Source organism: Rhinopithecus bieti, unplaced genomic scaffold, assembly GCF_001698545.2.
Source record: "Rhinopithecus bieti isolate Rb0 unplaced genomic scaffold, ASM169854v2 scaffold_21726, whole genome shotgun sequence".
Taxonomy (NCBI): Eukaryota; Metazoa; Chordata; class Mammalia; order Primates; family Cercopithecidae; genus Rhinopithecus; species Rhinopithecus bieti.
Window position 1 is genome coordinate 1099385 of NW_016811100.1, and position 23772 is coordinate 1123156.

Here is a 23772-nt window from a genome sequence, read left to right on the forward strand (position 1 = left end):
AATTCCAACAGAAAACTTGAAACTTGAAAACCAATGCCTACATTTTTAAAGGCCTCTTCTGAAATATTACTCCCTTGACTCTAAACTCATCTATTTCAGAAAACTGAAAGAGAAACTAATCGCATTGGCATTTGAGTTGGTTGCCCGAAAGACAACAGCTTCTAATTCCCATTTTTTCTTGTGGCAAAAGAGACTTTAGAAAGCAGAGGTTTGATTCTTTCTACAGTGGCACATGGCTTCACATAGCCATCTCAGAATGTGCCTCACAAGTTACACCTTAGCTATATTTTTCACTCTAGGCATCTATAAATAGACTTCCCAGTTCTGACCTCATGAATCCCACACCATGCCCCAGCTATCCTGAATCCCAGACCTGCATCCAGTTAAGACCAGTTTCCTCCTCTCCCCAGAGAGCCTGCTCATACCGCCTGGATGCTGTACTTTTCTCTGTAACATCAAATTAAATTAAGTCCTATTTTCTTCTCTTAAAATTGACTTCCTGCAGAGAGTCTTTCTCTTGAGAAGTGAACTAAAGCCTCATTTTATTTATTTTCTTATTAATGTTTTGTTCAATTAAAAAATACACATTTTTTAAAGTCAAATATTATTACAGGTCTTATAATGAGAATTGCAGTCTCTTCCCCAATTCTTCCCCAATCCTCAGTCTAACTCCCAGCTAATTATTGAAAATATTTATTCTGCTATTAACCTGCTTATATCTAAATAGCATGTTATATTGCTATTTTTGATTTATTAATTCGAGGCATTATCACTCATCTATTATAGAAGGTTAACAATTAAACAATTTAATGTCTTCATTCTCTATCCTCGTAATACAGTTAATTTCACAAATCTTTCATATCAGTGCAAATTCACATTCAGGTTTTATAATATTATGACAATCAGGTATCACTCACACTTGACTAGAGTTGTAATGATTACACTTCATGTCACATGCAGCATTTTTTTCTGCCCCCTTTTCATTGGCTTTATTTTGTAATGCACTTCATACTATTTCTTCACTAATTCTGAAAGAGTGCTATAAAATCCCCTGATGCTTTTATTCTCCCTTTTGCCAAAAACATTATATATTGATTACTTTCTTGCTTTTTCTCTTTTTCTGAAGATAACCCTCCCACAGCCATTTGCCTTGCTCTGATCTGGATCAGCTGCTGTCTGAATTTGCTACACAATCATGGCCATGGAACTCCCCTTGGCTTCTGCCTGGTACTGGGTTTCCTAATGACTGGATTCTAGTTGTTCCTGAGGAAGGACACACCGCAGGTAAAACTGAATTCTGAAAGTATCTCAAGCTCTTATACCTGATTGAAGGTTTGAGTATGTATGGTTAGGTATTTAAGCTGTAAATTTATTTAGTTAGTAAATAATGTTATTTTATAATTTTTTTCTTGTTATCTAGTGTGATACTATTTTACTTTAAATAGTAATTGCAGAGTTGACAGAGATTGAATATATTCAAAGCAAATAAGGCAACTCATTGATATACATTGCATAATATCAGATCAACACATTCAGCACCACCCATGCTGTATATCAGAGCCTCAGAACTTGTTCATCTTAAAACTGAAAGTTTGAACTCTTTGACTAACATGTCCCCATTTCTCCCACTCCCCACCCCCAGGCAACCACTGCTCTACTCTCTGCTTCTATGAGTTTGACTTTTTCAGATGCCACATATAAGTGATATCATACAGTATTTGTCTTTCTATATCTGGCTTACTTCACTTAGCATAATGTCCTCTAGATTCATTCATGTTGTTGCACGTGGCAGGATATCCTTCTTTTTAAAGGCGGAGTAATATCCCATTGTGTTTATATACTACAGTTTTTCTTCATTCACCTGTTGATAGACATTTGGGTTGTTTCATATCTTGGCTATAGTAAATAATGCTGTAATAAACACAGGGGTACAGATACCTCTTTGAGTTACTGATTTCATTTCCATTAGATATATAATTAGAAGTAGGGCTGCTGAATTGTATAGTAATTCTATTTTTAATTTTTTGAGGAAGCTCCACATGGTTTTCCATCATGGCTGTACCAATTTACATTTCCACCAAGAGTGTGTTCCCTTTTCTCTGCATCCTCATCAACACTTGTTACCTCATTTTCTCATAATAGCCATCCTAACAGGTATGAGGTGATATCTCATTGTCCTTTTGACTTGCATTTCTCTTATGAATAGTGATGTTGAGCACATTTTCATATACCTGTTGGCCATTTGTAGGTCTTTGAAAAAATGTCTATTTAGGCCCTTTGCCAATTTTTAAATTGGGTTATTTAGTTTTTTGCAATTGAGTTGCATTAGTTCCTTATATATTTTGGTTATTAACCCCTTATCAGATATATGGTTTGCAAATATTTTCTCCTGTTCCACAGATTGCTTTTCATTTTGTTGTTTCTTTTGCTGTGCAGAAGCCTTTTAGTTTGCTGTAGTCTCGTTTATTTTTGCTTTTGTTGCCTGTGTTTTTCATGCCATATCCACAAAATTATTGCCAAGATGAATGTCTTTTTATAATTTTGAAAGGATTAGTCCATTACATTGTAACTTTTAGTGTTGCTCTTGGGAAACCTGATGCCTTTTAGATTCTCCCCCCTTCCTATCCTTCCTTCTCTAGAAGCTTTATAAGAGTCAGGATAGTAAAGTGTTTAGGGGTATAAAATTTGGAGCCAGACTGCATGTTTGGAGATCTGACTCTGTCACTTATTTGCTGTGTGATTTGGGGCAAATTACTTATCTCTGTGCCTTAGTTTATAAAGCTTTTCCCAAGAGTCCCTGAGAGAATTAAATGAGTGAAAAGTAGTGCAAGCTATGATGATGATGAGGATTTAAGATCTTCTCTTTCTTTCCTGTTTCTTGAAATTTCATGGCAATATGCCTTATTGTAAAGGCAGGGTACTCAGAGGCACCCTTCAACCTGGAAACTCACATTTTCTATTCTTAGCTATATTCTAATATTTTCTATTTCTCTTCTCTCTTCCCTTTTTTTTTTTTTTTTTTTTTTTTGCCTATTCTCCCTGGAACTCTTTTTATCTGATGTTAGCTATGTTAAATTGAGCCTCTAATCATCCTATGTTTTCTATCTTCCATCTTTTCCTTTTTGTTTTTCCTTCTGGGAGATTTCCTTAACTTAGCTTCTAATACTGCTTAAATTCTTATTTCTGCAAATCACACTTTTTAATTTCTGAGAGCCCTTTCTCAGTTGTTCCTTTTTATAGTATCCCATACTTGTTTTACAGATACACATCTTCTCTTATTGCTCTGAGTATATTAGAGGTATTATTTGTTTTCCTTTTGTTCCCTATATTTTCTTGATTTNTTTTTCCTTTTGTTTTCCTTCTGGGAGATTTCCTTAACTTAGCTTCTAATACTGCTTAAATTCTTATTTCTGCAAATCACACTTTTAATTTCTGAGAGCCCTTTCTCAGTTGTTCCTTTTATAGTATCCCATACTTGTTTTACAGATACACATCTTCTCTTATTGCTCTGAGTATATTAGAGGTATTATTTGTTTTCCTTTTGTTCCCTATATTTTCTTGATTTCCCCCAAGCTACATCATTCTTATTGTTTTGTTCATCTTTAATGTTAAAAATCTCCTTACTGTTTGGTGATCCTTGGCTGTCAGTCCTACAAAATTGAGACAACAACTGGACATCTTGTGAAAGGGCAGGGCCTGTGTCTGACAGGCCTCCATCCATGTTGGATGCATTGTTAAGCCAGTTTGTTTCTTAATTGGGGACCCTAAAATGTCAGCGTAGATAAGTCTATTCTTGAGGCCATGCAGTTTCTTGAGTTGCTGTAGTACCAGGTGCCTTGAATTTCTTCTTTGGAAGCTTCTCTGTAATTACTACAGTTTCTGCTATCTTGGATCACCAAATCATCTACTTCTGTTTTCCACTATCAAAAGTACATGCTGACACTGTTCACCTGCTATTGTCTCCCTTTAAAAAACACCATTTGTACTATTTTATTCTTGTATTGTTATTTAAGTGAAGTTTCAGGTGGGGGGGTGCTATTAAATGCATGTGCTCAGTTTGTTTAATCCTTCTTGACTCTTTTATTTCATTTTATTTTATTTTTGAGACGGATTTTCGCTCTTGTTGCCCAGGCTAGAGTGCAAAGGCTCAATCTCGGCTCACCACAACCTCTGCCTCCTGGGTTCAAGCAATTCTCCTGCCTCAGCCTCCCGAGTAGCTGGGATTACAGGCATGCCCCACCACGCCCAGATAATTTTGTATCTTGAAGAGAGACAGGGTTTCTCCATGTTGATCAGTCTAGTCTTGAACTCCCAACCTCAGGTGATCCACCCGCCTTGGCCTCCCAAAGTGCTGGGATTACAGGCATGAGCCACCGCACCCAGCCCACTCATATTTTCTATATATCTCTAATAGTTGACCGTTTTTTATTGTTTACCTCCTTTTCTCCTACACTAGTCAAATCTTGTAATATGTAATCCAATCATCTAGTGATGCTTAGAAAGAAAATCCTATTGGCCGGCAAAACCCTTTACTAGTCTTTCAAATACATTTTTAAGAGATCATCAAACTCAAAGTAATGATATTCCACATGCTAGAGATAAGCAGTAGAAAGTAGAAAAAACATTATCAGCATACTTTACATTTTGAATCAAACTCTGCTAATCCATATATTGAGTTCTTGTTGACCTGATTTCTTTTGCCTCTTGGCCTATACACTTTCCTTGCATTGCTTGGTTAGTATACCCTCAATCCCATGACATGCTCAGATGATGATACAAGTGATACTTGAAGCTTGACCTAAACCATTTTAATTTTATTCTAATCAATCATAATTGGTCTGAGCTTTAAATATTTTATTCTATGTGGGAAAATAGGACCATTCCGAGAAATGTTTTTGCTGAACCAGTTAGTACAGTAAGGGGATTTACGAAGGAAAGTCACTAATGGTAATTTGCAAGGGCAGACATAACAAAGTACCACCGGGTGGTTTAAACAACAGAAATTTCTGTTCTCACAGTGCTGGAGGCTAGAAGTTCAAGATCAAGTAGAGCAAGTTTGGTTTCCTTCAAGGCCTCTCTCCTGGGCTTACAGAGGGCCAACTTCTCACTGTCCTCATATGGTGTTTCCTTGGTTGGCATGCATCCTGGGTGTCTCTCTTTGTTTCCAAATTTCCTCTTCTTATAAGGACACCAATCAAATTGGACTAGAGTTCACTCTAATGACCTCTTTTTAACTTCACTATCTCTTTAAAGGCCCAAAGACATAATACAGTCACATTCTGAGGTCGTGGGGAGTAGAATTTTAGAGTAGGAATTGTGGGGAGCAACAGTTCAGCCCATAACACTTATGTAGATTCAAGTTTGAAAACGCTCTAGCTACAAAAGCAAACAGCAAATGGAAGGGGATCAAGAATATATTCACGTCAACATGGGAAAAGGTAAATTCACGGGAGCAAAATAAAACAGTTGTGAAGAAACGCAGGAAGAGCTGTTTTAACATGTGAACAAAACAACAACTCTTAGGGTTCAGTGTAACATAAGCAAGATTAGGTAAGTAACTGTTCATGACTAGCTGTTAAGAAAAAGAGGCATTGAGAAAACAGACATTGGAAATTGAGAAAAGTACCAGAGTTGTATACATTCCTTGAAAGTTTCTGACTCTAAGTTGAGCAAAGGGATGCTGTGAAGGGCTATTCTTGGCAAACTCTGTGTATTAAATTGGAGTTAGAATGAATTGATAACATTGGTGCATTAGTATAATGTATACTAAATTTTATCTAATTGCTTAAGAATATGTTTGTCATTAGTTATTATTTGAGGAATTATGTATCTTATTTTTAAGAGATAAAATCAGCTTGCTTAAATTTTTGCCAAAATATGCCTATACTCTAAACATGGTAAGACGAGTAGCAGTGTAATCTGTCTTAGAAACAACATCCCAGGATGGGGGGATCCCCCTGGGTGCTGAGATGAGGTTATTAAATCAAACACCATTGGACTGTAATGCTATTGCAGCAAATTCTCTTTGAAATACTTCTAACAACACCTCTAAGGAAATTGGTAGCTTTAAAGAGTCCTAATGCATTTTGATTAGATCGCCTTGTTTTTCAAGTTTGAATATACAGATAAAATAAAACAGGTGACTTTTTTTTTTTTTTTTTTTAAGACAGAGCCTCACTCTGTCGCCCAGGCTGGAGTGTAGTGGCCTGATCTTGGCTCGCTGCAACCTCTGCCCTCCAGGTTCAAGTGATTTTCCTGCCTCAGCCTCCCAAGTAGCTGGGATTACAGGTGCGTGCCACCATGCATGGCTAATTTTTTCTATTTTTAATAGAGCCAGGGTTTCACCATGTTAGCCAGGATGGTCTCGATCTCCTGACCTCATGATCTGCCCGCCTCAGCCTCCCAAAGTGCTGTGATTACAGGCGTGAGCCACCGCACCCAGTCAACAGGTGACATTTCTTATTGTGGAAATAAAAGCCAATTAAGTGAGAAATGCAAAGGCTATTTATTCTAAGCTTGCTACAGCAAGGGGGTCAGCCACTATCACTTGTGTTTTGGCAGACACTCTAAAGGCAGGAATAGGAGTAGGAAAGCTTTATAATAGGAAGAGAAGGCTTCAGGCATGCTCTGAGTGGGGGCTGTTGGCCTAAGGAAGCTAGAGGTGGCTAACTAGCAGCAGGACATCCTGTGTGATTGGAGGAGGGTGCATATTTGGCTCTCTCTGGTTGGTCCTAAGTTGGAACCACGGACAAAATTCAGGGAAGCTATTAATTATTAATCAAATCCTGGCTATTTGGGGCTATTCTGATTGTTACAGAATTGATTGTGTAGCTCCCTGGATGGTTACTAGATACAGAAGTCTGGCTTCTTGCAAGTCTGACTTACAGCATGCTGGTTTCCTGGGCTGTTTATCATAGATAAGGGATTGGTTTCCTGGGCAGGTTACTGCAGGTTGTGGGTCAAAATTCTATTTTTACATATAGTCTGGCTACTGACTGTGAATTCAGTCTCTCATCATCCTTGCTGAAGGAAAAGGATAACACGAGGCCCCAAGCTAGCACTGGGGCAACAGGAGAGTCTTGGAGAACTGACTTTTGCTCGTTCTAGTGAGTGAGAGAAAAAGGATTGCTTCTCCTGAGAGGAAGGAGAAAAGATAATCCAGGTTGCCAGGACAAACAACCAGCCTGAGGGCTTCAAGAACTCAGATGGCAGAGGAGACCCGTATTCCTCATACATTAGCTCAGACAGGCAGGGAAGCCAGTCTGCCCTATCAGTCAGAGACGGTAAAGGGAAGATGGGGAGCTGACTTCATGTCCCACCTACCGGCTGCGAACAGTGCACTGAGGGACCTCCTGAGTGAGTGATGCTAGAGTAGCAGCCCCACAGTCGCTCATCTCAGGCAGCTGAAACTTTCTGTGTACATAAGCAACAAATTACTTGACAAAGAGATAAACAAATTGCTTATAATGTGTATGTGCATATGCCCATTTTTTTCTAAGAGACAGGTCTTGATCTGTTATCCAGGCTGGAGTGCAGTGGTACAATCATAACTCACTCCAGCTTTGAATCTCTGGGCTCAAGCGATCCTCCTGCCTCAGCATCCCAAGTAGTCGGGACTACAAGTGCACACAACCATGTCTGGCTAATTTATTATTATTATTATTATTATTATTATTATTATTATTATTATTTTGTAGCAACAGGGTCTTGCTATGTTGCCTAGGCTGGTTCTAACTTCTTCAAGTGATCCTCTTGCCTCAGCCTCCCAAAGTGCATATGCATATTTAAGACATCTATCTGTGTAGCATATTGAGACAAATCATGACCTACTGAATTAAACATTTTAGAACCCCAAATGGAGTACCAGCCTAGAGGTATAGTTTGCAATTATTCTGAAATATCAAATGCTGTGCCGTGAGTTCCCAAAGAGAGTCAGAGAGAAAGCCAATTTGTAGGTCTTTTTTTTTTCTCCCACATTGACAAATAATAAAAACTCACTGATTTTGATTTCAGAAAAAAAAGCGCCTCTTTGTATGAAATAACTCAAAGAATATGAAACACTGTGTTCCTTTGCTCTGCTGCCATAATTGGCATCATAGGCCACCCTATAGCCTTGGCCGTGTGGACTCTTACTAAGGGCTTGCATACAAACAGCACAGAGGAACATCCATGATGGAAGGCTTCATCTTGTTTTGTGTTTTGAGCCTTACTAAAACCTCATGGGAGAAGAGGAGCTGAGGTAATTATTTTGAATTTAGAGATTAAAAGCAAACAAACAAACAGGCTCAGATGGGTAAAAGGACTTGCCCAAAGCGTCAGAGCTGACAGCAAAACAAATCTGTTTCTAATTATAGAGCCCTTTTAAAAAGTTCACCTTTAAATCATGCAATTATCAGACTCCACACTCCAACTGTTGTTTTGTTGACATCTTCAGTGAAACTGTCATCGGAACCCAAACAGTTTAAAGTTCGATTTAGAAAGATAAGACTAAGCTATTATGTTAATCTTAAGAAATTGCTTTCAGTACTTCTTGATACTATATTTACTTTTACATGAAAGTAAATTATATAAATTATTAATCCTCTTAATTTACAGCTTAATTCTACTATAAATCTGACATTTTTGCTTCTTTCTCAAACTATTTCATTTCAAAAGCAGTCCAGTGAAAACATTCGAATATTTAATTACAAAGAAAGAAATGTTGAACCACTAATTTAGTGCTGTGTAAGTCTTATTTTTGTCTAGGTGAAGTCATTCATACACAATGGATTTCTTAATTAATAAAAGCCACAGTCTGAAGGAAAGTGACAGAGTGCTATTCTAATCAGTCATTCCAATGCACTATGTCACATCACTGGCAAAGTATTACTGGGCACTCTTCCAAATGTAATAAAACTACAATATGAATAAAGGCAAACTTATCTGTGATGCTGTTTTAGATCACAAAACTTACTTGTGATGCTGTTTGGATGTGTTTATATCCAAGTAGCTGTTCTGAAAAACTGGGAAAAGAATGCAGGAGCCTTCCTTTTTCTCAGTGATGAATGCAGAATTAGGTAGCAGGAGAAACAAATACAAAAGATATATTATCGGCCAGGTGTGGTGGCTCATGCCTGTAATTCCAGCACTTTAGGATGCCAAGGTAGATGGATCACCTGAGGTCAGAAGTTTGAGACCAGCTTGGCCAACATGGTGAAACCCCGTCTCTACTAAAATACAAAAATTAGCCAGATGTGATGGCAGGTGCCTGTAATCCCAGCCACTTGGGAGGTCGAGGCATGAGAATCGCTTGAACCCGAAGGGCGGAGTTTGCTTTGAACCGAGATCACGCCACTGCACCCCAGACTGGGTGACAGAGTGAGACTCCATCTCAAAATATATATATTTAAAATTACAGTTTTTGTGATCAGTGGTAGTTGTCTGTATGGGTCTGCAGCAACCTCAATTCTTGTCTCCTCAGAAGAAAGAATTCGACTGAGGGGCATAAAGCAGGAGAGACTGAGGCAAGTTTTAGAGCAGGAGTGAAAGTTTGTTAAAAGTTTTAGAGCAGTAAGGGAAGGAAGGAAGGAAAGTACACCTGGATGAGGGCCAAGCAGGCTGAGAGACCAAATGCCCTGCTTGACCTCTCGGCTTGGGGTTATACTTCCAGGATCTTGCGTTACTTCTCCCCACTCCTGAGAGCTTACTGGGAAGCTGCTGATCAGTTTCAGATGTTTTCTATCTATTAGGAGACTGCCTTTCCCTGGTGCCAGCTGTGACCAATTATTACTTTAGAGAAAAGTTAACAACCGCCTGATCATCATGTGACTGTCACCTAACACTTCTGGTGTGTGTGTGTGTGTGAGTGTGTGTGTGTCTGTGTGTGTGTGTTTCCGTCCCTCTCTTGCGCTGCTCATGCCTGACGAGCTACCTACTGTAACAGTTTTCAGTTGCTATTGGTTGTTTACTTTCAATGTTACTATAGTGTTTTCTATGAATGTGTGTTTACTTCTAAATTAGTGTGGATCAAATAGTTAATCCCGAAAAGGAAAGAGCAAAACTCTTAAGCTTTAATGGCTTTTCTCTAACGATAGGCGATCTTTTCTATTTGTACCCTAGCAAAGACTTTAATCCATTTTTGTTTCAATTTCTATGTTAAATAAGCCCAAGGCACTTGGCGCTTTGATAGTTGTGATTGGGGCAACAACCTACTCAATTTTAAAGAAAAGCTGAAAAGAGAAAACTACTGGAATATTTTTCGCTAATTTTTTCCTTGAGTTGAATAGCCTCTCCACACTCCTAGTGCTAGAGCTGCCAAATTATATTTACACAATGAGGAGTGATATTGTTTGGGTGTGTGTCCCCATCCAAATCTCATAATCTCATGTTCAAATGTAATCCTCAAAGTTAGAGGTGGGGCCTGGTGGGAGAAGATTGGACCATGGGGGCGATTTCTCATGAACGGTTCAGCACCATCATTCTTGGTACCATCCTCGTGAGAGTGAATGACTTCTTGTGAGATCTGTTTGTTTACATGTGTGTAACCCCTCACCTGCCCCAGCTCTCTTGCTCCTGCTCCTGCCATGTAAGCATCCTGTGATTGAAAGCTGCCTGTGGCCTCCCCAGAAGCAGATGCCACCATGCCTCCTATATAGCCTGCAGAACTGTGAGCCAATTCAACCTTTTTTCTTTATAAACTACCCAGTCTCAGGTATTTCTTTACAGCAATGCAAGAATGGAGTAATATAAGGGAGAACCATGACAATTCAACCAAAGGGGAAAACATACATCATGCAATTTACTGAACACTGTCCCCTGCCTTCACGAAAACTGCACTCTACCTCTCACTGTAATATACAGTAAGAAGTAAGTTGAATGAAAATGTGCTATCAGGCCAGGCGCAGTGGCTCATTCCTATAATCCCAGCACTTTGGGAGGTGGAGGTGGGTGGATCGCTTGAGCTCCGGAGTTCTAAACCAGCCTGGGCATCATGGTGAAACTCCAGCTTTATAATTTTAAAAATGAGAATTGAAAATAAAATTAAGAAAGGGAAATGCGAGGCTGGGTGCAGTGGCTCACGCCTGTAATCCCAGCACTTTGGGAGGCCGAGGCGGGCGGATTATGAGGTCAGGAGATCGAGACCATCCTGGCTAACAAGGTGAAACTCTGTCTCTCCTGAAAATACAAAAAAAATAGCCAGGGGTGGTGGTGGGCGCCTGTAGTCCCAGCTACTTGGGAGGCTGAGGCAGAAGAATGGCATGAACCCATGAGGCAGAGCTTGCAGTGAGCCGAGATCATACCACTGCACTCCAGCCTGGGTAACAGAGCAAGACTCTGTCTAAAAAAAAAAAAAAAAAAGGGAAATGCCCTATTCATGGTAGTTAAGTCACTCAAGGGCCAGAATCTGGGTAATTATTCTAAAAGTATTTTGGCCAGACGTTGCAGCTACCAGATCTAGAGGGTTTCCACTTTAAGATGTCAATACTTGGGTGATGTTCCATGACCCATAATATTCAATTCTGTAATTTGAAAATTACAATAGAAGAATATCTTGATGTTCCAGGGTCTGTCAACTAAATGGTCAATGAACTCTGGGTTTCTGCACACAGCCAGCTCTCTGAATGTCATAGTCATTATTGTCAAGTGGTCATCTTGACATTACTTTTTTTAAGTCATAAATTAACTTTTCTGCAAATAAAGATAGTTCTCAAAGTACAGTCACACAGCATGGAGTTGTAACCATGAGATGCCACAGACACTGAGATTCCATGCACTGAGAACCCTATGATTCACACTCTGATCTTGCTTTTCTTCTTAAAGCAGAGTTTAAGACGGCAGGGCTGAAAGAAAAAAGCCCAAGGAAATAAGAATTTTAATAAAATGCTTGATATCAAAAAGGAGAAGGAGACAAGATATATAAGCAGAAGTCAGTAACTTTGAGGGCAGTAGCAGGGTACTGGCAAGCAGACAAATTTTGAGCACAAGGAGAGCTTTTAGCTGATGATTCCTAATTTCATCCCTTTGTGGTCAGTGAACATGATTTTTATATGATTTCAGTGCTTTTAAATTTGTTGGGGCTTGTTTTATGGCCTAGCATATAGTCTGTCCTGGTTAATGTTTCATGTGCACCTGAATTGGATCACTTTTTGAACTCTATTTTGTTAATCTGTACTTTTTGATTGGAGTATTTAATCTCCTTACATTTAATGTAATTGCTGATAAAGTCTGCCATCTTATTATTCATTTTTAACGTTGTTTCCTTGTTGTTGTTGTTGTTCCTCTGTTCCTCCATTATCGTCTTCCTTTACAACAGATAGATATTACTAGTGTGCCATTTAATTATCTTGTTGTTAATTTTACCCTGCTTTTCTGAGTTATTTTCTTAGTGGTTGCCTTGGGCACTAGAATTAATACCTTTAATTAAAACAATCTATTTCAGTTTAATGCTAACATAATTTCAAGGGCATATAGAAATTTTGCTCCAACATAAATCTTTTCCCCTTCCTCCTTTGCACTATTATACAAATTACATCTTTCTATAAGTCTATAAACATACATATTACACTTATTGCTTTATGTATTGGTTTGAAATAAGATAGAGGAAAAAACTAATAAAAATACATATATTATCTCTTTTAAGTTTACCCATGTAGTTATCTTTAGTGATGCTCTTTTTTTTTTCTTCATGTGGATTTGTATTACCATCTGGTGTCTTTTTATGTCAATCTGAAGAATTGCCTTTAATATTTATTGTAGAGCAAAAGATATTGTCTAGCATTAAATTCTCCCAGTTTTTATATATCTGGAAATGTCTTAATTTTGCTAGATGTAGAATTCTTGGTTGGCAGTCTTTTCTTTTCAGTATTTGAATGTCATTCATTGCCTTCTCTCCTCTATGGTTTCTGATGACAAGTCGGCTGTTCATCTTAAAAGGAAAGTTCCTTTTATGCAATAAGTCCTCTTTCTCTGTGTGCTTTCAAGAATCTCATTTTATATGATTGTAAATTTGAGATTAGAATTTTAAAAAATAAAATAAAAGTGAAAATAAATTTTTAAAAGGATCTCATTTTGTCTTTGGATTTTGACAATTTGATTGTGATGTGTCTAGGTATGTTTCTGAATTTATCTTCCTTATAATTCATTGGGCTTCTCAGATGTGTAGACTGATGCTTTTTTATCTAATCTGGGAGATTTCTGGCCATTCTTTTTTCAAATAGTCCTTCTGCCACCTCTCTTTCTTCTCCTTCAGAGGATTCAATTATGCATATGCTGGTACACTTGATGGTGCTCCATAGGTTGTTTTCTTCATTCTCTTTTTCTTCTGTTCCTCAGCATGGATAATCTTAAAGAACCTATTTCCAAATTTGTTGATGATTTCTTTCATCAGTGTAAATCTGGTGTTGAGCCCCTGCAGTGAGTTTTTTAACTTAAGATATTGTACTTTATGATTCCAGATTATCTGTTTGGTTCTTTTTTTATAATTTCTGTCTCTTCATTGGAATTCTCTATTTGGTGAGACGTCATTGTAATAATTTCTTTTAAGTCTTTAGACATAGTTCTCTTTAGTTATTAAAATATACTGGCAATAGCTGATTTGAAGCCTTTGTTTAGTAAGTTCAGCATCATGGCCCCTCATGGGCAGTGTCTATTGACTGCATGGTTTTCTGTGCATGTATATACTTTCCTATTTCTTTGTGTGTCTTATAATTTTTGTTGAAACTGGACAGTTTTTAGATAATATAATGTGGCAATCCTGGAAATCAGTTTGGTCCCTCTCATAAAATTTGTTGTTGTTCTTTTTTGTTATCATTGTTGCTATTTGTTTGTTTGCTGACTTTCTGGATTAATTTTGTAAAATCTCTATTGCCTGTAGCCTTACCTGTAGTTTCTCTGAGCACTTGTAATGTTAAAAAAAAACAAACAAACGAACAAACAAACAAAAAAAACCCTGCCAATAACTGTTTTGACTAATAGCCTTGGGATAGAGCTTTTCTTACAAGTGAGGACAAATAACAACAATGTCCTGAGAATGCAGCTTTCCAGGTAGCAAGGGAGAGGTTTAAAATAGTGACAATGCTCTGGGTATAGAAATTTGTGAGGTACTAAAAACGTGATGTGGGCCCACTAGTACCTGGAAAGCTGTGGTTTTCACTGCTCCAGTGTCGTGAGATTGCCAGTTTTCAAGCCTACTCTGGAACTGGGGATGAATGGTTGGGAGCAGTTAAAGTTCCTATCCCACAAACTCTGCTATTCTTATTGGGGTTCAGCAAGTTTTCCTTCAAGAAATATTCCTCTAATTGTTGTATGTCATTGCTAATGTACAGAGTTCTAAAGAAGTGGATTTTAACAATTTTTCTCAGTGGTTTTGTGGAGGGGTAGATTTATGAAGCCATTCCCTCTGCCATTCTGATGTTCTGCCTCATTACACAATGTTTTATAAGCAATTAAATGCTTGAGGTTTCATCAGGAACTGAGAACATTCTAAATATCCTTCCCTCTTAAGCAGTAACAATTTCAAGAAAACAAATACCTTTTCCCCTTGCTCCTAAAATAACAGTTAGAGATAATTTTCTATCTCTCTAGGCCTTCCTCTCCTGGTGCAGTGCAGTAAGGGAGAATTTTCCTCACATTCAGGAAAAAACAAGGATACCAATTGTTGCAATTTCTTATATGTAAGAAATGCTTAGTAGTAAGATTTTTATATCCCTGGGGCTTCTAACATGTCTATAAAAAAACTAGAGAAAAGGAAGTTTATAGAAGGTCATACAATGAACCTAATTTTTGAGAACCCATCATGTATGAGAGACATGGTCCCTGTCATCTTAGAAGATACAGTCTCAGAGAACTAAGAGACTTTAGAATATAGTGTGTTATTTAAAAAGAAAGTATAAAGTGCTTTTGGCTTTATGCAAAGGACCGATATTCCAGAAGAAGTAACATCTGAAGGATAAAAAGGAATTGGCTGTGAAGGACACAGAAGAGAAGGAAAACAGAAAGACATAAAGAAGGAGTCCTCCAGGAAAGAGGGTTACCATATGGGAAGGTCTGTTGGAAGAATTTTGGCTGGAATGAGGATGGTAAAAAGCAGTGGTAAGAGATAAAGGCAGACTAAAGCTGAATCACTGATTGCTGTGGTCTGAATGTTTGTGTCCCCCAAATTCATATGTTGAAATCTAACCACTAATGTGATAGTGTTAGGAAGTGGGGCCTTTGGGAGGTGATTTAGGTGAGTGAGATTATTGTCCTTATAAAAAAAAGCTTCAGAGAGCTGCCTTCTCTTTTCTATCATGTGAAGACACAGCAAGAAAGCACCATCTACAAACCAGGAAGCAGGCCTTCACCAGACACTGAATCTGCTAACACCTTGATCTTGGACTTCCTCAAAGTAAATTTCTATTGTTTATAAGCCACCGAGTTTATGGCATTTTGTTACAGCAGCCTAAATGGACTAAGACACTGACCAAAACTGGAAAGCTGGAAAAGGATATTAACCAAGAGGTTATGTGGCGAGTTAATGTTCACACCGAACGTTGATGTTTTAATAGAGCTGAACATAGGATAGAAAGAATGAGAAGTACATTTGGGGAACACAGCTTTGGTAGAATTTTCACAGCAGTTAAGCCCCAGTGGAGAAGGTTTCTTAGAAAATGAAAGGCAAGAAAAAGAGAAAAGAGAGCAAAGAACAATGTTTGGGTCCATGTCAGCCCATAGTAGACTGCATTCACACCATCAATCATGCTTCTTTCTTCTTAACAAAACCCTGACTTTGAGCATCCACCTTCTTCCAGATAAACCATTTACTAGCTCTAGGGGTTGATCTGTTGGTTTAAGAATAATCTCATAGCCCCCCGCCAGTAATTCAGCAAGAGTGGAAATCTGACTTAAATTGGCTCAGTGAGACTGAAAGGAAAGATTACTGTTCCTTAGATGATAGAGAGATACACCCTTTCTCCTCCTGGAAGCCAGCTCCCTCAGCCTGTTGCCAGCCACCTGGTGTTTCAGACTCACTTGTAACTGTGAGTACCCATGAGACATGGTTCCCATCAATAGAAGAGGGCCTGCCAGGAGGTTTCCAGAAGGCCAGTTAGGGCTGGGGTGGTAGCTCAGCCATGTCATTCTTTCCCCCTCTCTTCCAGTGGCTGCTGGCAGCCATCCTGCAATCAGCCAGCACAAGTACAAAGCTGACCAAGGAGGAAGTGCAGAGTCAAGAACATCTTCCCTTGATTATACTGCCCTGGAGTCTGTCCTACTGCTAGACTTCCAGCTATTGTCAATCAATAATATTTCTTGTTGTTTAACCCAGGTTTGAATCAATAATATTTCTTGTTGTTTAACCCAGGTTTGAATTGCATTTCCATGTCTTGAACTTGAAAGGATCCCAAAAGGTACAGTAGAGAAATGAACACACAAAGAGACCATGAAAAAAAGACAGTAAAGCAGAATCAGAAGAGTTCGATAGGATCCAATCTGAGGGAGGGTGAAATTTAACAAAAACAAAACAAAACAAAACAAAACAAAAAACCCCCGACAGTGCTAAATGTAGCCGACCTATCAAGAAAGGTATTGTTCCTGTGGTATTTCTAATCTGGATATGGAACTTTAAAAAATCAATCTGTATTAATTGTCAACATACCATGGTTCCCTGAGCTATAAAATATTCAAAGGCTAACCAATGACAGCCTACTTTACAATTGGATTATGAGGATTATAAAGTATGCTTTTATAATGACATACAGAATAAACACAGTCAAGTAAGACATAATCTAAGTACATGAAAACCTCTTTTCCCCAAGTAGACCAAATTAATCAATGAAGTCTTTTAAGTCTTATAGATACAGTTTATTTTAGATGTTACTTAAAGGAAAAAAGTCTGAAAAATTTAAACATCCACCTAAAGGAAGAAAGAACAGTATGGCAAACCTCCATATATTCATCATCCAGATTCTAACATTATCAATATTTTGTCACTCTTGCTCTTCATCCCTGCTTCTTGCATGTATAAAATTGATTGTTTGAACATCAGAATATATTTTCTTAAATAAACCATGTACAAATAGCAATTAGAGTCCGAGGTCAAAACCCTGAAGCCATCTAACCTGTAAGATACATGAAGTTTTTACATTCTGAGTAAAAAACAACATGATTGAAACTATGAGTTAATTAACTGTGAGTCCCATTTTATGACTGTGTCTAAGAGGAAGGGGCTTACCAAAGCAAAAGTAAACTTCTGACCAGCCCCTACCAAAGGCACCAAGTAGAGAGTGTTAAAGTTCAGGTTTAACCTACTAATATAAAACCTTCCAGTTATTTTTATAGCTATTTAGAATCACTTAGTTTCTCCAAATGCCACAGCATTTTCTGCCACAGCAGTTTCTTAAAATATTTATAACTGCATTTTCTTTCCATAGCCACAGGGCCAGTGGGTCTCAAAGTGTGGTCCAAGGACATCTGAGAATTCCCTAGACCCTTTGAAGGGGTCTGCAAGATCAAAACTACTCTCTTAATAATACAAAGATATTATGTGCTCTTTTCATTCTTTTCTGGGCACACAGTAGAGTTTTCCAGAAGCTACATGAGGTAGGATATCACAGCTCTAACAGGTACATGTGTGAAGTACATGTGAGGATTCTCCTGTTGTCTATTAATCCAGACTCCAAAAGATTTGTAAAACACAAAACAATTCCAATCTTCTCACTACAATTTCTGTTTTGAAAATATAATTATTTTTTTAAAAGTTATTTATACTGGCATGTTATGAGGTTATTATTTTAAATAATTCATAAATATATATACAATTTTCTTTCACTTTTCATGTCTAATGATTCTATTGGTAGACGTAAACCACATTCCTTGGGGTAGTCAATAATTTTTAAGAGTTTAAGAGGGTCCTAAGGCCAAAAAAGTTGAGAACTGTTAAGTTCCGCACGAATTCCCTTCATCATCTAAATGAAACTTTTGCTTAATGAGATGACAATTATTTTTTCATTGTATTTTGCAAGTGTCACTAGAAATAAAATCCATCTCTTCCCTGGCATTCCTTTTTATGATAAACATTTTCTGATTTTGAGTAGGAAATAGACAAAGATCTGGTGAGGATGATGTCTAAGTTACACTCACCTTTACTAACTCTGTGTAGCCCGTTTCTTTTGGGGTCCACCAAGGCTGTGCTTTCAGTCCATTCACATTGTAGAGTGAGCGTTGCCAGACAGATGCAAAGTGTCCTCTCTTGTGCCCAAGCTCATACCACTTATATGCCTGAAGGAACAGAAAGAGTGTGCTCCAAACTGTTCCTTCAACAGAGCATTAATTTTAAAATTGAAGACATTAAAAATAAGGTATTACTATGACACATTTAAATAAAGAGCTTGCTGCTAGGTACCCAAGTCTGTTGAACTCTGGTGAAAATATTGCTTTTTCACTGGGTTTCTGATTATGACCTATTTGTATAATAAACATGTACATCTTCTTTTTCCCCGTAGGCTGCAGTCTCTCTGGATAGTGGATTCATGCCCTACACATTTTGGTCTCCCTTAGTGTCCAGCAGGGAGTCTAGCACTTATTTGTTGAATGCATAAAGAAGATACCAATGGGTCTTTTCTATTTTATGTTTCCTTTAGAAAAAGATTATGATTTTAATAATTTCTTCAAAGATACTTGCATTTACTGAATCAGAATGCTAAAATAAAGAGCAGCTTCTTTTCACATGTTCTTTCCACGTCCACATTTAAGAAGGTCACCCCAAGGCATCAGAGTGCAAACCCTCCATTAAACTAAGTAGACAGAAGGGAAAAATTATTCTGAGTGGGCAATAAATATAGTGATAGCCCATTTTAGATTTTTAAAGAGGAAATTTCTGTTCATAATATATATTTTTTCTGCCATAAGGGATAACATATGTGGCTTTAGGCTAGCTGCAACATGATACTACTTGCCTCCAAGACTAACCTTTTCAGGGACAGCTGGCTATGGAGTATGACACTCTTTATGGCTCCTTCAAATGATGCCCTCACCATATGCTCTCCAAGGAGCCCTGCCCAGTTCCTGCACCAAGCACGCTCCATTGTCTTTGGAATGGAAAGCTTTCTAATGGTGCACTTAATATTATCCCCTCCACTATTGCAAACTTGATCTAATGATTACTTTTACAGAGATAATTCAAATGCATTTTGATAAATAAAATAAGCATTTCATAGTAATTTGAGCATCTTCTTTGTAAATCACCAGTTACACTTTAAATGTAAAAAATGTTAAATTTTCAAATTTTCCCTCATTAGGAGAATGAAGGGGGATAGCAATACCACCTCATATTTTCAGTAACACTTTACAGTGACTACTTTCTTTGAATGTGTTATCTCATTCGATTTTTCCAATAACCCCAAATATCTCCATTTTACAAATGTTGAAACAGGTTTACAAAGGCTAAATCGTTTGAATTAGCATCTGGGGCTCTTGGCAACTTATTCTACTCTCCTCCTATTTATATCATTTAGCAAACACTATGAAAAATGATTTTCTTATTTAGTTGTCTTTTTTATTAATATCTGAAATTAAGAATGCATATACAAATCATTCTTAAATATTTTCCTTACAATACATATAAGTTGTAGCCAGAATTCCTTTAAAAACCAGAAAGTTAAAATGATTAATTGTTATGTAATTTTTTAAAAAAATAGCATGTATCTTTGAAATTAATTTGACTATTGTGGTTATTTTTGTCCGATTTAAATTTAGGATTTTATTTCCTATGCTTTTCAGGGCAAAAGTGAACAATAATATTAAGGACAACAGATTAGTTTTCAAAATCTGACAGTCCATTTTTGAGTCATTACAATTCATTTTAAGGATTAAGTGTATTGCTAGAATAGTGAGAAAAAAAGTTACTGTAGAAAAATAAAAACAGCAAACATTATAGCTGTAGTTCAAGAGTTGGAAGTCTTAGATTTTAGTCTTGTCCTTTAATTAGCACTCAACATGCTAGATGTCTGGGCAAGTTACTTGATTTACAATAGCATGTTTAAACTATCTATAAGGTCTTTTCTGACACTCAAAGTAAGTAATCCTGCATCAAGTAGGACTCTTTAATTTTTCACTCTCCTGTCATTTGAATTTTAGGAGAAACAAAATTGTGAAAGTGATATACCAGAAATTTTTAAAAATCACCTTTAATCATATGTGACACAGGGGACCCAATGAATTCAGCTAGATTGCTTTTGAAAAAACCATCTAAACCACTTTACAATAAAAACTGTGATAAAATCAAAGATCAAGTTAGAATCCTTTGAAAATTTCTCTACTATTTCCTGTCTAATCAGCAATTTTGCATATGTAATTAGGAATATTAAAATAGACAGTGGGAGGCCCTGGGACACAGGGGCAGTAAGAGCCCCTGGGTCACATTTAAGAAGTTAAATGTGTTTTATATCAATGTTGTCTCTACTTTCTTCCAGTCATTGCTATGTATGGTTTTTATGCACATGTATGTGCACGCACACACACACACACACACACACACACACATAAGAGAGAGAGAGACAGAGACAGAGAGAGAGAGAGAGAGAGAGAAAGTATGTCAGATGACTGGAACCCAGAAAAGTCCAGGCCACATCTGTGGAATGGACTGTCTTAAGTGTCCTCAGCTGGGGTATGTTCTGCCTGGAACCCCCTGTCCAATGGGGCCTAACAGACACACTTCCGGTGGACACACTTCCAGTGAGAAAAGCTGGCTGCAACTTGCCTAAGGATTGTAAATGCCATCCTGTGCACACAGAACTTTATGTTATTGTGCATAGCAGGCTTTTTGAGCATAGGGTGGCTTGAAAGAAACTGAGACCAAAGCAAGAAACAACATCCAGGTTCTTACAGCTATCATTGAGGAGGCAGGTGACAAAGACTGGAGTTGGCACTGACTGAGCAAGAGGGAGGGTGAGGGGGATGCAAAAACGTGAGAAAGCCAGATCTCCACAGCTGGCCCTGACTAGACTGGAGTGAGGAGGAGAGGGAGGAGCTCAAGCTCACTCAAATCTTGATCCTAGAAAGGTGGGAATATCACTGAATGAAAGAAGGAACCTAGGAGGAAAAACGATTTAGAGAAAGACAAGTAAGTTGTCTGTGTGCCATCATGTGGGACACTGAGCAGGCAGTAGACGTGAGAATGGGGACTTGGAGAAGGAGACTAAATCTAGCTAGAATGTGGATTTGGAAGTTATGGGAATACCGAGAACTGCTATCTGAATTGCTGCAAGACTCTCATGGTTTGTCCCCCCTCTTCCTGACCCATACTAAATGGACCAGTTAGAAAAATTTTCCTCAAAACCCATTTTCTGGCCAGTCTCTGCAGCACAGAGGCTGTGGCTTTGCTTTTTGTGGATCCATCCTCTTTTAGAGTTGGAGCAGTGCTCTAGGCATAAAAAGTGAAAAGTGTTTACTTCCTGATATGCAAACTCAGAGCATGACAGCCAAGCCAGACTCAACACCTAATATTGGGAATATACTAACATGGAGTTTCTACAGGTTTGTTTCTGTTCTCCTGTAAGAACAAATCCTTCTGAACTTTTTAAGTTCAAGAACTGTGCTGTTCTTTGCATATTCATGATAATTAAGCTGGTAGAACAGTCCCATATGTTCAAATCCCAAGCCCTTAACAAGTGTGTAGTAGTGAACTCTTTGCCCTTGAAGTAAGGGCTGTTTTCATCTAAGATGTGAGATAAATCATAGGCTTCTTTTATCTGTCTTTGCCGTGGACTCTGAAATGTTCAAAGATAAATTAATTAGTGACAATTACATTTACAGTAGTCAGATATGAACATTTATCCAGTGTTAGATGTTGTAGCAAAATCTTTCTTGTCCCTCTCATTCAAAGGAGTTGTGAGCCATTATGTCTAAAAGAAAATGGGATGCAAAATGATTACTAATCAGCAATTTCTTCTCCCTTCTTTCTCTTTAATTCTAATATCTCATTCTATTTCAGTTGACTGGTAGGTTAGAGGGGGAAAGGTACAGATAAATAGAAATGTATAAATTAAAAAGTGTTGGGTGCAGCACACCAACATGGCACGAGTATACATATGTAACAAACCTGCACGTTATGCACATGTACCCTAGAACTTAAAGTATAATAATAATAATAATAATGAAAAAAAAGTGTCAATTGTCTGAACTTCTAGTACCCCGAAATTGGTTCATGTTCCTAGCAGACAATTAACTTATCACAAACCCCTTCACTTCTCTGAACCCTCAGTTCCCCAGATGATTCCATGTTCTTATTAATTTTAGAAACCTGAAGCTGTATTATCCTTAGATGTCACTTTATTACATACATGGAATGCAATGGTTACAAAGATTCAGTGTCTCACTTTACCCTTTTATCCACTGACTCTAAGGAGAGCCCAGCTCTTACCCCTGCAATGGAGCAAGACAAGAAAGGAGGGCTTTGCTATCCAACAGGGCTGCATAAATCGTAAATCATGGTAGACTGTGACAGAGTTTTGAAATTTACAGTGCATGACATCATGATTAATGAGACAGTGTTATGTTTATAGAGGTAGACACTGTACACAGAAAAAGAGAACCATTACAAAGAACACATGGAACTTGTTTAGCTACTACAGTTTTTGTGTCAATCCCTATCATTACTGTCACCACAATGTTCATCTTATACTTGGTATTAAATATTTCAGAGGATAAGTTACACAACTAACCATTAGGATCTGTGTGCTTAGGAATCAGCTGATAAAGACCTCATTCTAAAAGAACTTATTTTAAAATTCCAAAATAAAATGAAAATGAATCTAGGCAAACTGTTAAAATATTTCTAAAAATTTAAATTATTTCAGTGACATCTCTTCATTTCAAAATTTAAAAAATACTTTTCCAAGGCAATTTCTATCCCTCTGTACACACACAGACACACACACACAGATACACGCAGACAAAAACATACACAGACATGTACCAACTTAGAGATTGCTTTTGTGATTACTTAGCTGATTTCTTGAAATAAACTATAAAAGCCAAATCCTAAAACTTATTTAAAGGGTTAAGCTGGAGTTGTTGGGTTGTTCCAAAGATAGTTTAAGTAACTAAACAGTTTACATCACTGCTTTCAAAAGTTCACACTCAAAATATTTTTTGAATTCTAACTTTTCCTAGAAATAACTATTCTCCCAACTCCTCTGTTAGAGGGAATCAGAAACTCACACACCCATTACCTCTTTGTTCCCAACCCTCTGCATGGCATCCCCCAGGTGGAAATAAAATCTCCCATCATCAGTGCCAGGATCTCCGGATTCTATTCCTTCCTGTAGAAAGGATAGTGTTAGCATGGGTAAAATAATTAAATACCAGATTCCATTAATTGATTTACGTAGCTTTTCTTATGGCACATTATAAGAAAATCTAAAAACCAGAAAAATATATCTCTGTATTAAAATTTGGGAATGAGGTTACTGATCAACATTTGCAATGCCAAAACAAAAGGAGGTCATAAAGCTAAATTTAACAATGCATTCATCATTAATTCACAGTGGAATGGCCCACAAAATTAGTATGATACTTTGTGTACCTTCTGTGTGGGAGCAATCATGTTTCAATATTTCAAAGAATTTCTCTGGCTGGATAGCTCTTACATTTATTTTGCTCTCCAAATCTGACCATATGTCATCTAGAGGCATTTTATTCCTAAACCAAAATGTTTAACTGCTCATGTTTGAAGTGATGGCAGTCCATCTCCAAGTATTATTTATTTCCATTTAAAACAAATGTGTCCTTACCTTTTTTTTTTTTTTTTTTTTTTTT

General features: G+C 37.6%; 1 protein-coding gene across 1 annotated transcript in view; it reads right to left on the reverse strand.

Moving 5' to 3' along the window:
* Positions 1–23772, reverse strand: part of ASPH (aspartate beta-hydroxylase) — a 228531-nt gene that overhangs the window by 30003 nt on the left and 174756 nt on the right. Inside the window, exons 19-20 of the mRNA XM_017893472.1 lie at positions 23187–23276; positions 18097–18234 (exon numbers count right to left, since the gene is read on the reverse strand). Of these exons, the coding sequence (XP_017748961.1) occupies positions 18097–18234; positions 23187–23276 (228 nt within the window). The remainder of the gene's footprint in view (positions 1–18096; positions 18235–23186; positions 23277–23772) is intronic.